Source organism: Crocodylus siamensis, chromosome 11 (assembly GCF_052110815.1).
Source record: "Crocodylus siamensis isolate JL-2025a chromosome 11, ASM5211081v1, whole genome shotgun sequence".
In the NCBI taxonomy this organism is placed as follows: domain Eukaryota; kingdom Metazoa; phylum Chordata; order Crocodylia; family Crocodylidae; genus Crocodylus; species Crocodylus siamensis.
The window spans coordinates 28,277,232-28,291,319 of record NC_143405.1 but is presented as its reverse complement, the minus strand read 5'-3'; the positions used below and the strand labels follow the sequence as shown (position 1 = coordinate 28,291,319).

General features: G+C 49.4%; 1 protein-coding gene across 1 annotated transcript in view; it reads left to right on the top strand.

The window, feature by feature from the left end:
- The window catches only part of TWF2 (twinfilin actin binding protein 2), a 106,809-nt gene that overhangs the window by 45,885 nt on the left and 46,836 nt on the right, over window positions 1–14,088 (top strand). Inside the window, exon 3 of the mRNA XM_090021338.1 lies at window positions 8,985–9,163. Coding sequence (XP_089877464.1) covers window positions 8,985–9,163 — 179 coding nt within the window. The remainder of the gene's footprint in view (window positions 1–8,984; window positions 9,164–14,088) is intronic.

The following is a 14,088-nucleotide window of genomic DNA, read 5'->3' as shown; positions in this document are numbered from 1 at the left end:
GGGTAGAGGCCAGGACCATGGGTTCTGTCTGGGTAGAGGCCTCAGTGGTGCGAGCAGGGGGAGCTCCAGCTGGGGCCGAGGTCATGATGCATCCCCACGATTGCGTGGTTAATAGACTGCTACTACTGAGTACTTGGCTTCTCAGGCTTGTCGCCCAGCACCTCGTGTCCTTCCCATGCACTCTTCCACGCTAACTCGCGTCCTGGGACTAGGAGTGTGCCCGTTTGCACGCTCTGTTTGTGTGGCTCCATAGGGGGCTGGGCTAAGTAGGAACCCGGGTGGGGGAGGGGGCCTTTCCCTCCCTGGTTCCATTTTAGCAGTCACATCCTGCCCGCTGTACCCTTTACTTTACCTCCAAGCTCTGCTCTGGGGGAGGGGAGGGAGTCAGTGTCCACCCGGGGGAGAGGGCTGGTTTTTGGTTTTCAGGGGTACAAAGGGCATTGTGCGCCTGTGCGTCTCCACCAAGAGCAGGTCCCAAACTGTTACATATAAAAGCCGTCGTTGTCTTTTCAGGATGGCTGCAAAAATAGCTCCACTGGCTAGAGATCAGCTCAGAGAGAATGAAAACCCCAGAGCCATGAGAAAAGGGGAAGCAGTGTGTGGAGATCCTGCGCGGGTTCTTCTGTGAGTAGAGGCAGGCAGGAAGCAAGTGGCAGCAACAGCAGCTGGTAAAAGCAAAGCTTTGTGGCAGACTTGCTTGCTTTCTAATGAAGTGCAGCTTCCCTCTTGCTTTGGTTGCTGGCTCCAGAAGTAGCACCTGACACTTGTGATGAGCCACCACCGTCAGCCACAAAACTCCTATGCACTTTAGGAGCTGGAGAAAATCAGTACAATAGAGGAAGTATTTCTGAACTTGAAATGATAGTCTGCTGTTTCTTTAACAAAAATCACTTGGGCCTGAACCTGACAAGCCTTCAGATCAGGCAAATCTGTGTTCTTTGTAGTAATAGAAGCTGTTTTACTTCCTGCACATGAAGATGCCTTGCTTCTGGCAGTCTTGGTAGACTGCTGTGAAGAAGCAGATCTATCAGTCTCTCTCAGATCAAATATAGAGGTTCACATAAGGTTATATCAAGCACTGTGTTTTGTTTCATGTTGATGTGTAAGCAGCTGGAGAGTAGGACCCCTGAGCATACCAACTTAACTGCACAATGAATGGAAATCTGTCCATGATTTTGGAAAAATTAGCAAATGTGATGAACCAGCTGTCAAAACCCCTGTGGTCCAATCTGCAGAAATCCCCTGTCCCCAGATTGCTGAATATAAATGAATGATGTGTTATTCCTTTGCTTTATTACCATCTTTGGTGTCACAAAGTTGCAAATATTATAGCATAGTGTCATGACATTTAAGCAAAATTTGGTCCCAGAGGGCAAATGCAAATACGGTTCTTGTATGCCAGGCTAGAAAGTGGAAGTGTATGAAAAAACTAAAGTTCTGCAAAATCTTTAGATCAGAGGTGCTCAACCCTGGCCTGTGGGCCAGATTTGAAAAATTAGTTCCAGGGCGATGCGTATGGGGTGCATGCAGGTGTACGTGCAGCCCCTGAGCATGGTGGTATATCCCCTGGAAAAAGGCACTGCCAACACTGTCAGTGGTCTAGTACAGGGCTGTCCAACATCTGGGGGCCACATGGTGCACCTTTGCCTTTCCCTTACTTCGTGCACCATGCCAGCTTCCCAGAGCCCCTTTGAGCTACTGTAAAGAAGAGGGAAATGCCTTTTCTCTCTTGCTACACAGAGTTGGATGCAGAGCAGTGCCTTGCAGTTGTAGCAAAGTAGTTTAGATTAGATATCAGAAGAAACTTCAATTAAAACAGTGAGGCAGTGGAATAGACTGCCTAGGGAAGCTGTGGAGTCTCTGGTGTTAGAGGTGTTCAAGAGGTTGAAACAAGCATTGGTCAGGATGTTCTTGGCCTGTGTTCTGCTGTGGGTATTTCCCATGCTTCTGGGCTTGGTTGGCTGCTTGTTTGTTTGTTGTTGTTTTTTAAGCCTTCCTCAGAAGCATTGGATATGGGCTGCAAACAAGGCTGGGGATTGAGACTAGGGTGTGCCAGTGTTCCTGCTGGGACTTAAACCTGGAGATTCTTGTCTAGAGGGTCTTGCCTTTTCTCTTGGGATCCGATCAATCCCCATAATTGGGATCAGGGAAGTTTTTACCCCATGGTCAAATTAGCATGGACTGTGGTAGATTTTGCCTTCTTCTGTATTGGGGGCATGGCCTTCCTTTCTTAGATATCTTAAGTGTATTTTAATCATCTTTGTAGCAGCCAGATGTTGGCTGTTGTGGTCTCCCTGCTTTACGTCTGGGAGACTAGGGTGTTACGTCTTGTGTATGTCTGGGTTAACTGTGCAGTTTTACAAGGAAGTTAGACAATGGATTTTTATAGAATGGTTGGAATAGGGATGATACTGCTTTGGGCAAGAGTTGGACTAGATGATTTCTAGAGGTCCCTTCCAGTCCTATTTCTCTATAGTTCATTGCACACAAGGGTGGTGGCAGAAAGGTGAAGCTGGAGGAGAGAGAAGGGAGCCTGGAGACCTTGGCAATAGCAGCAGCCAAAGTGGTGGTGGTTTGGGGAGAGTGGCACCCAGACAGGAACATGTAGGCTGGGCATAATTTAACCTCTTGGTCTGTGGGCTGCGAGTTGAATAGCCCCGGTTTAGTAGATCATTGGAAAGTAGGGCTGGAAGGGACGTTAGATCAACCCTGTCTTAAACCTTTCCAGCCAAGTGTCTGTCCAACCTACTCATGAACATTTCTAGGGATGTTGGTTCTACAACTTCTCTAGGAAGCCTATTCCATTGCTTGGCCACCCTGCATAGTCAGGAAGTTCCTCTTGATATCCAACCTACATTTCCTCTGCTGCAGCTTGAGACCATTTCTCCTAGTTCTGTGCTCTACAGCCACAGAGAAAAGCCTCTCCCATTCTAATAAAAAACTGTCGGCTTTTTTTGCAACGAAAACATACTGACTCATATTCAGCTTATGTAACTTTCATTCTTTTCTCTACATTTGTCATCTGCTAGCTGTCGCTGTTTGTGAAAACTGAAGTAAAAAAGTCATTCAAATAAGTCCACCTCTGCATTCTCCATAACTTGATTCCCTTCTGCATTCAGTAAATGAATGATGGTTTCTCTGGTATTCCTCTGATGTGCTTGTAGAATCCCTTTTTGTTATCTTGTGTTATCTTTTATGTCCTTTGCCAGCTGTATCTCAAATTGTGTCTTGACCTTCCTAATTTTCTCCCTGCGTGTTCATACAGTGGTCTTGTACTCTTCCATATTACTGTGACAGTTTCCAGTTCTTTATAGGATTCCTTTTTGAGTTGCAGTTCATTAAAAAGATTGCTGTCTAACCAGGTTGGTCTCCTGTTGCACTTCCTGCTTTTCTGTTGCAATGGGATAGCTTGCTCCTGTACTCTTTTAAAAGGTATAATTTAAGTACGGCAAGCTCTCCTGCGGTTCTTTTCCCTTCAGACTTAACTTGCAGGGGATCCTATCCACCAGTTCCCTGAGTTTGTTAAAGTCTGCTTTTCTGACTATTTCTATTGTCCTTATTCTGGTGCTCTCCTTCCTTCCTCCACTTAAGACCTTCGTTGGTTGTTTGAAGGGGTCACTTGATTTTACCTGAGACTAGCATTTTGCTGCTGTAAGAGACTTCTCAGTGACCATATGTCCCATTTTTTGCTGGGAGAGTCTTGCTTCAAACACTCATTTTGGGTATCCCATTGATTTCTTCAAAATAATGCTTTTGTCCTATTTTCAGAAACCAACTTGTGGAAGGAGCAGGGGAAGTTTCTGAAAATATGACAAAAGTGTTCATGTAAAGAAACAGATGAGATACCTGGGATAGGTGTTTCACTTGTGGCCGCCAGTATATTCTCTCCATTGCCTTGTCAGTATGAAACAGTCTACTGTCCACCCACAGTCCAGGACATGCCACCCCTTTATCCTCAAGGCTAGGGGTCCTCAGCATGACTGAGCCTCCCCCCCACCTACCCACTCTTCCATGTCCACTCAGAGGCTTCTGGCCTGATGACCATGGGGCTTCTGCCTTTCTCTGGATCATTGAACTAAGAAGTGGGGGAGGGAGGAAGGAAGGCAAGGGAGAACCATGGGTGATCACTGGGCACCTGCTGAGTCCTGTGGTCCTGGCGATCCAGGTGGGAACTGCGTGGTGCTGGAGTGACTGGCTGGCTGGCAGGGGGCAGGAAATGGGGAAATGGTGGCAGGCAGGTGACTGAGTGGCAGCAAGCGGGTGCACAGTGACAGCTGGGTGGGAGTGCTGGGCCCGTGCCAGTGCCCAGAGTGGGGAGACAGGAGCTCGGGGCTTGGGCCAGCAGGGGCTCTGTGAAGCTGAGTCGACTCCCTGCTTTTCCTGCCAGCACAGCCTGGCCTGGCTCCATAGAGCTCCTGCCAGCCCGGGCCCCTACTCTGGGCACTGGTACGGGCCCTGTGTTCCCGCCCAGCTGTCGCTGCACTCCTGTGCAGCCTAAACCTGTTCAGCCTTCACAAGAGAAGGCTGAGGGGGGACCTGGTGACCGTCTATAAACTCACTAGAGGGGACCAGAAGGGTTTGGGGGAGACACTATTTCCCCTAGTGCCCCCTGGCATGACAAGGAACAATGGACACAAATCATTGGAGAGTAGGTTTAGATTAGACATCCGCAAGAACTACTTCACAGTCAGGGCGGCTAGGAGCTGGAACCAACTTCCAAGGGAAGTGGTACTGGCTCCTACCCTGGGGGTCTTTAAGAAGAGGCGTGATGCCTACCTGGCTGGAGTCATTTGAGTCCAGTTTTTTCTCCCGCCCAGGTGGGGGGTCGGACTTGAAGATCTACAAGGTCCCTTCCGACCCAACTTCTGTGATTCTATGTGTGTCCACTCGAAAGCGTGCAATGAATGATAGAGGGACAGCGTGTGTATGTGTGTGCACACATAGTGAGGCAGGGACAGTGTATGTGTGTGTCTGTGCAAAGAGACAGCAACTCTGTGTGTGTGTGCGCGTGCGTTCGTGTGTGCGCGCACAGTGAGGCAGGGAAAGCAGGAGGGGTGTGCACGTGTGTGATAAGGCAGGGACTGTGTGTGTGTGTGTGTGTGTGTACGTATGTGCGCATGCGTGCATGTGCATGTAGTGAGGCAGGGACTATGCGTGCGTGCATGCGCATGTAGCGAGGCAGGGACTGTGTGTGCATGCGTACGTGCACATGTAGCGAGGCAGGGACTGTGTGTGCATGCGCACGCGCACATGTAGTGAGGCAGGGACTGTGTGCGCGTGCGTGTGTGTATGCATGTGCAGTGAGGCAGGGAAAGCAGGAGGCGTGTGCACGTGTGTGATAAGGCAGGGACTCTGTGTGTGTGTGTGTGTGTGTGTGTGTGCGCGCGCGTGTGCATGTAGTGAGGCAGGGACTGGGTGCACGCGCATGCGCATGTAGTGAGGCAGGGACTGGGTGCACGCGCGCGCGTGTAGTGAGGCAGGGACTGGGTGCACGCGCGCGCGTGTAGTGAGGCAGGGACTGGGTGCGCGCACGCGCGCGTGTAGTGAGGCAGGGACTGGGTGCGCGCACGCGCGCGTGTAGTGAGGCAGGGACTGGGTGCGCGCACGCGCGCGTGTAGTGAGGCAGGGACTGGGTGCGTGCGCACGCGCGCGTGTAGTGAGGCAGGGACTGGGTGCGTGCGCACGCACGCATGTGAGGCAGGGACTGGGTGCGTGCGCGCGCGCATGTAGTGAGGCAGGGACGGGGTGTGCACGCATGCGTGTAGTGAGTCCGTGTGCGCGCGCGTGTAGTGAGGCAGGGACTGCGTGTGCGCGCGCGTGTAGTGAGGCAGGGACTGCGTGTGCGCGCGCGTGTAGTGAGGCAGGGAGTGCGTGTTCGCGCACGTGTAGTGAGGCAGGGAGTGCGTGTGCGCGCATGCGTGTTGTGAGGCAGGGAGTGCGTGTGCGCGCATGCGTGTTGTGAGGCAGGGACTGCATGTGTGTGTGTGCATGTAGTGAGGGAGGGAGTGGGAGTGTGTGCAATGAGGGAGGGAGTGCGTGACTGCAATGAGGGATGAAGGGAGAATGTGTGGGTGCAATGAGGGAGGGAGGGGGAGTGTGTGTACAGTGAGGGAGGGAGGGGAAGTGTGTGTGCAGTGAGGGAGGGAGTGCGTGTTCAATGAGGGAGGGACGAAGCGTGTGTGTACAAAGAGGGAGGGAGACATCGCATGTGTGTGTTTTATAGCACCCGCGTAACCCACCATACACCTGCACCCACATCCCTGTTGCACTGCCATACATGCAGACCCCCATACCCACACCACCTCATACACCCCAGCCACCCTCCCCTCCACACAGGCCATAGCCCTCCCCAGTCACCCTCCTCCTACACACTCACATCCCTCCACAAACTCCATACCCTTCTGCACCCCACATATCCACACACACCCACACGCTCCCTCACCCCACACCATATCCACAGTCCCCCACAAACCTATACCCATCCACCTTTCCCAATATACAAGATTAAGGCTTCATTTTAAGCTATTGTGCACATGCTTCTATGTACACTACACAAACACAAGTAAATCAGTACAACAATATTTTTTTTTCAAATCAAATTAATGAGTGTTGTAGATGTTTGATTTTTAGAATATAGTTTGGTATTTTTCTGGTTCCAAGGTAGCAAACCCCCTTGCTAAAAGGAGTACTTCTGGGGGGAAGGGGAGGGACTTCTGGTGGCAAAGGTCGGGGGTTAGGGGATGATAGTTCTGGTCTCAAGATGGTGATCAAGAGGTTGGGCTACCCATGTGGCCCTCCAAACTTTGGTAAGTGGCCCTCCAACTGAAATAACAACTTCCCTAGGCAATCTGTTCCACTGCTTCACTCTGGCAGTTTCTTGTTGTCACATTTTCTCAGGCATCTCCCTATTCTGGCATGCAAATAATTAATAAACATATTGAACAGCACTGGACCCAGGACTGATCCCCGTGGGGCTATACTTGAAACCTTCTGCCATTCTGACATGGATTGACCTGCTTGCAGCTGATAAACCAGTTGTCTGGCCACGTGTAGTAGTTTGGTCTAGTCCACAGCTGTGCAGTTTGTTTACAAGAAGATCATGTGGGACTTTGTCAAGAGCTTTACTGAAGATCATTAATGTGATAATCATTGGCATTGCACCTCAGTAAACAGTTAAATCCAGCAATACCCTGAGGGAGAAGCCAAACTCCAGTTGTAGTAGCAGATGTTCTACTTAATTTGACACCAAAATAGATAATACACTTAGTAACCACTCCCAAAATAGGACATTGAGACACTGGCAACGTGTGTAGTTCTCAAAGGATGAGTCCTTTTGCAATATTTCTTCAATCCAAAATGCTTCATATGCTTTCACTCAGCCAATTTTGAAAGCAAGAAAGCATGTTCACCAGCATATTCCTGAAGCTTCGCTAATTCAGACTATAGCAATGGAAGGGAAGGAAAACAAATTTTCAAGCCATCTTGGGAACAGCTCGTGTACAAGGACATTCAGGACTACCTGAGATGTTTTACTTGAGATTAGAGCTAATTACTGCATAGTAAGCATCACCGTCTACATGTACAGACACTTACTGCATAGTAAGTTGCTCTAATTGTGGATAAATTTACTACCTGCAAATACAAGTAGGAAATTTACTCCCAATTTACTTGCTGCACAGTACAGCATGTGTAGACAACTGACTGGGAGCAAATGTGCTCCTAGCAGCAGGGGGTGGGAGATTGCTTTCTGCCCCCAGGAGCTGTCTGTTGCTGTGGTGGGCTCTGCCACCAGAGCCTAAGCGGGGACAATCTTCCCCCTGTCCTGGCAGCAGGGAGCTCCCTGCTCTCGCTTTGAGATGAGGGAAGGGAGGTTTGGTGATTCTGATCTCCCAGCTGTAGCTCCATGGTCACAGGGCCAGGGCTGGGAGATTCTTATCTCCATCATATCTGGTGGCACCCCAGATTGCATTGGCACCTTGGTTGAGAATCACTGCTTTAATGTGCCTCATGAGATCTGCATCTTGGAATGGAGAGGGTCTTTGGAAGGAGGCAGCCTTTCAGCTGTGCCTCCAGCATGTTGGAGTGCAACACCCATTCGTTTAGGAGACTCTATTGACAATAGTAGGCAATGCTGAGAAATGACTATTTTGAGATCATTATTAAAGCACAAGAGTGTTAGCAGTGGTATTCCAATTTAACACATAGCTTATACTCATTCTTTGAACTCATACAGTCCTTGTATTAGTTAGAATGTATACCATAATATCCAGCTACATTCAGAAGTCAGAGCATATAATACACCAATGGGGGTAGCCATGCCACAATTAATAAATAATAAATAAATTTTCTGGTAGCTATGCCACAAATTAGCCTGCATCCTCCCCAAGAGCCACTTCTGTCCCCCTCCCCTGCCTGATCTGTGCTCTTTCTGCTTCCAGCCATGTGCTCCCTGCCAAATTGCTGCTTTGCTTTCTGCTTCCTGCCCTACCTGCCACTGTGCTGCCTATCTCTTCACCAGTCTTCTGTGCACCACACATGGAGGTTGCCTTTGCCACTTGTACTGCAGGTTGGCTACCTCTGTGATAGACCAAGCCACACCATCCTTTGATAGTCATGTTGATATTGTACCCTCACTAATCCCCTTCACCTCCTGTGGGCTGTGACTGTAGTGCAGCATCCAGAAGTTGTAGGTGTGTGGGCGTTCATGATGAGTGTATTGTAAAGGGAAACACCATTTCCCTTTTCCTCTTTCCCATCCCATAGCTCTGAGAACACAGTTGTAAGTAATGTACAGTAATAAGTAATGTACAGAAAGGATAGGCAGCTAGATGCCGCCGCCCCTCCCCCCCCCAAATTCTCCCAATGCCAGAGGTGGGAGAACAGAAGCCAGGTCCTCAGAATCTGAGTGCAGCACTGAAAAATAATCTGGACAACCACCATGGCCTGTTCTAACCCTTACCATGTAATTTTTTCATCTTTTACAGAACAGCTAGTGTTGGGAGCCTACAAAGAATTGTCTCGGTTCTGGGATAAGGACTATGACTCCTTTGTGCTGCCATTGCTGGATGAACAGCAACCATGTTACATCCTGTACCGCTTGGATACTCAGAATGCACAAGGCTTTGAATGGCTCTTCATCTCCTGGTCACCTGATAATTCCCCTGTAAGCTTTTTGTTTCTTTAAATGTACACTCTTTTTCTGGGTTCGATTAGTTTTCTTGGTGTCTATTGAAATGTTTGTCAAAGTCATTTGGAGATAAAAGCTCTGTGGAAGGGCTGAGTCTCAGTATTCTTCTTGTAAGTTCAATGTGTTCTGGGTATATTTTGTCTTTGGGGATTTTTTCTTTTCTTTTTTTTTCTTTTTGCTCTTTTGTTTTTATGCAAATTCACTTAGTAAAACTAATAGACATGTAATCCAGTGGTTCCTAAACTGTAAATCTGGGGACACGGCAAGTTAGTTTATAGATAATACAATGTCTCCAGTACAAAGTAGCTTGATAAGGTTGCATTGTGGTCCATGAGGCTTTTGATTAAGGGCAGGGAGGGACTTCACAAGGTCATCTAGTCTAGCCCCCTCCTCAAGGCAGGACTGTCTGTGACTAAACCAAGTGCATGTCCAACCTGCCCTTTAAAACTTCCAAGGATGGAGATTTTCCTAATTTTTTTAGGTAGCCTGTTCTAGTGCTAGACAGCCTTCATAGTCCAGAAAGTTTTCCTAATCTCCAGGCTAAATTTTTGTCTGATGAAGTCAGAGGTCATTGCTCCTAGTCCTGTGTCCCATGGTCACGGTGAAAGGCCCCTCTCCATCCTCCCTATAATCACCCTTCAGGTATTTGAAGACTGTTATCAAATCCTCCTTCAGTCGTCTTAGACTAAATAATGCTTGCTCTTTTAGCCTTTCCTTTTAAGTCTTGCTTCACAGTCCCCTAATCATTTTTGTCCCTCTCTGCTGGACTCTTTTCAATCTGTCCACATTTTTCTTGAAATGTGGGGCCCAAAACTGGAGGGTGAGGTACTCCAGGTGAGGCCTCACCAGTGCCGAGTAGAACAGAAAGATTGCTTCCCTTTATTTGCAAGTGACACTCCTGTTTAAGACAACCCAGGCTTTTTCTGCAACAAGAGCACATGGTTGGCTCCTATTCAGCTTATGGTCTGCTACTGTATCCTCAGGTCCGTCTTTGCAGTAGTGCAGCCTAACCAGTCAGTCCCAGTCTGTATTAGTGCATGTTGTTATTCTGTTTCAAGTGCACAATGTTACACTTGCCCTTGTTGAATCTCATCTTATTGTTTGGGGACCATTTTTCCAGTTTCTTCAGGTGGATCCTAGCCCTGCTCCACCCCCCCTTAGTGTCTGCAGTTTCACACAAGTTGGTGTCATCCCCAAATTTGCTAAGCATGCACTCAATCCCATCATCCAAATCATTAATGAAAATATTGCACAATACCAGACCCTGGCTGGGAGGAAGCTTCAGCCAGGCAACTCCAGCCCAGTGCGCAGGACTCTGACCCGTGGGAAATACCACTTCATCCCTCTTCCCAGCTAGACATTGAGCCACTGATGACTATTTTTTGAGTACAGTGATCCAACAAGTTATGTAACCACCATACAAAATGTTCATCTAGGCCAAGGGTGAGTAAAATATAAGTCATGGGCTGGATCTGGCCTGCCAACAGATTGGATCTGGTTTGCAGCAGGTACCTGCCAATTGATTTGATTTAGCCCTGTGACTGCCTCTGCCGTGCTCTGCACGGGGCCAAGTCCAGCCTGGGGCAACTCGTGCTGTGCTCTCAGCCCAGGCCCTCGCACACAGCTTCAGATGGGCCTGCTCCCATTGCAGTTGCAGCCAGCTGGATTCTTCTCCGCTCTTCCCTCCAGTGGCTCTTCCTCCTGCTGTGCCATTCCTGGCTGGGAGGATGCTTCAGCCAGGCAGCTCCTGCCCTAGTGTGCAGGGCTCTGGCTCCAGCTCCAGCTCCCACCTGCCTTCCACCTGCTCTGCCGTCCTCTGCCAGAACACAGCTGTGCTGTCTTTGTGGAGCCGAAGAACACTCCTGTCCAGCTTGCAAAGCTTTTGGGGGATTCACAAAGTTTCCCTTTGCAGATAACCTTGTGCTGCCAGTGAACCCTGCGGAGCACAAGACAGCAATCAGAGCCAGCTGCTCTGTCAGATGCCTGGAAAGAGGGAGGTATTGTTAGTTTCACATTGATCCCTCTACAACACACATGGTGCAAAAGGGAACCAATGGAGTCTGAGCTGGAAAGAACCAGGCAGAAAGAAAGTCAGGACTCAGTGGTGGGTGAAATCAACCCACCCATCCACCCAGCAGGTGTCAGTGCAAAACTGACAATACCTCTGCCCTTCACTCTTCCCCCCTAGTCGTCTTGCACTCCGCAGGGGTCACTGCCAATACTACATTACCTGCAGAGGGAAACTTTGTGAGTCTCCCAAAGGCTTTGAAAACTGAATGGGCTCTTCCTTCAGCTCCATGTAGAGAGCATGGTTGGGTTCCGGCTTGCGTGAGTGGAGTGAGTAGAAGGCACCTGGGAGCTGGAGCCAGAGTCCTGCGCACTGGGCTGGAGTTGCCTGGCTGAAGCTTCCTCCCAGCCAGGGGCAGGAGCAGAAGGAGCAGTTGCTGGAGGTGAGGGGAGCAGAGTAGCACCCAGGTAGCTGCAGCTGCACCAGGAGCAGCCCCACCAGAAGTTGTGTGCTTTGACTGGGGTCAGGCCGATGGGCGCAGGCTGGAGTATGGTGTGGAGTGGCCAGGGGTCAGCCCCATGCAGAGCACCACTGTGGATCAGACTGGCTGGGTAAGCTCTGCTGCATGCACTCCCTTGCCCTCTCCTGCCTCCCCTCATCCCTGGCCAGCTTCCAGGACCTAATGCTCAGGCAGCTCCCCACACCTACACCCCCCTAACAGGGCAGGGGCCACTGCATGACCCCAACCCTTGATCCAGGCCTCTCCCGCCTATCTCTCTTCTGAACATCACTTCCCTCCTGCCTGCATCCCCATCCCACAAAGAAAGTTTTGGTGGGTGGTTGCAGTGGGGGTGGGGAGGGGCAGTGGTGACCGAGCCCACGACAACTCATCAAAATTCCCCATGTTGGCCCTGGGCCCAAATAATTGACCACCCCGATCTTGTCTTTATTTCATTAGTTTGTTGATGAGACTGTTGTGGAAGACAGTGTCAAAGCTTTCTTAAAGTCAAAGTATGTCACGTTCAGTGCTCTCCCCCATCCACAGAGCCTGCTGCCTTATCGTAGAAGGAAATCAGGTTGCCTAGTGACTTGCTCTTAGTGAATCCATGCTGGCTGTACCTGATAGGTGCTTCACTGCAGATTCTAGGACTTGTTGTCTGATCTTTCCAGGCAACTCATGTTGACTTGTCTGTAATTCCCTGGATCCTTCTTCCTTTTCTTAAAAAAAAAAAAAAAGTGAAACTGTTTGCCCTTTTCCATTCATCCGGGGCCTCATCTGACCTCTGTAAGTTCTCAAAGGTAGTCAGTAGCCCTAGGATTACCTATGCAAATTTCTTCAGTACCTAGGGTGCATCCCATCCAGCTGTGCTGATCTGAAAGCGTGCGGCATCTCTAAGTACTCTAACCTGTTCTTTTATTACTTTAGGCTGTTTGTCTCTTTCTTTATCTTTGCTGCCAGCTGCACCCTGTTCATGAAAACTGAATTAAAAAAGGCATTAAATATACCAATCGTCTCTGTATCATCCTTAATTAGATTACCTTCTGCATTCTGTGAGAGACCTATAGTTTCTTTGGTCTTCCCCTTACTTCAGACATACTCGCAGAATCCCTTTTTATTACCTTTTATGTCTCTCATCAGTTGTATCTCAAATTGTGCTTTGACCTTCTTAATTTTCCCCGTACATGCTAGTGTTACCCTTATACTCTGGGAGCTGCGCTTTGGTTGTGCTGTGCCTTCTGCCCACCCAGTGGCAGGAGGTACAACATGGCATTGCACAGCTTCTAGGGCAAAGGCAGCAAGGTGCAGAGGCTCAGCCTGTAGTAGGCAGCCTGCCTCTGCCCCATGCACAAGTCTGAGGGGCACATGCCTTCCTCAGGGATTTGTGCAGCAGCAGGGAACCACCCCCCTACCAAGCCCCTGGATGAGCCACATGTGGCTCTGTCCCATGCTCCACTCACACCCCAGGGTCCCATTCACCCCTGCCCCACTCCCTCCCTCCCTCACCATGGGAACCTCAATCTGAACCTCCTCCCCCCACGCGCACACACTCCTTCCCTCTTCTCCTGTCCTTCCCCTCCAAAGACTTACTTGCTGAGCACTGCTCTACATGCCACTGGGCTGCATTCCTGGTCATGTGCATGCTGCAGCTGCATGCCTGCTCACAGCATCTTGATATGGCACGGATATATTGGTGCACCTCTAGTTTGTGAGGGAGTGTGGCCCCCCTTCCCACCTTCCTGCTGCAGCTTCCTGAACCCTGAGCCTGGGCTGCCCTGTGGCTCCTCTGCACTGCTATCACTCCCCCACTGGGCAGTCCAGAAGCAGTGGTGATAGCAGTGGAGAGGAGCTGCAGGGCAGCCCAGGCGTGGGCTCCAAAACCATGTTCATGATTAACGTGTTAAAAAGAATAATGTGTTAATTGGTCCTTGTGTTAATTACGCACGTTAATGCCGATTAATTGACAGCCCTAGTTTGTATAATGTAATTGGCCGCTGGATCTCCTCTGAGGTAAAGTGTGGCTACTATTCAACAGCTTACTGTAAAACTACATCATGAATTCTGAGAAGCGTCACTAAACCTGTGCTAGAATTCAGTGAAGTGAAATGTAATGATCTAAGATGAAACTTGGCAAAGGTAGTGAATTTAACATCCCTAACCAGAAGTGCTCAAGGCCCAGTCTCAATGTCTCCATTTAAAAGGTACCATTCCAAGTGATTATTTCTGCCACTTTGTTTGGGTGTTGATTCAGTGCTGACTTGAAGGAAAAATGTTTTGCCAACAGAATCATATGAATCTCTTAAGTTATGACCCATTCTGGTCCTGCTTTCTTTGAGATCTGACATACCAATGTGCAAGCTGGTCTCCCACAAAGCCAGCTCTGCTCTCAGCAAC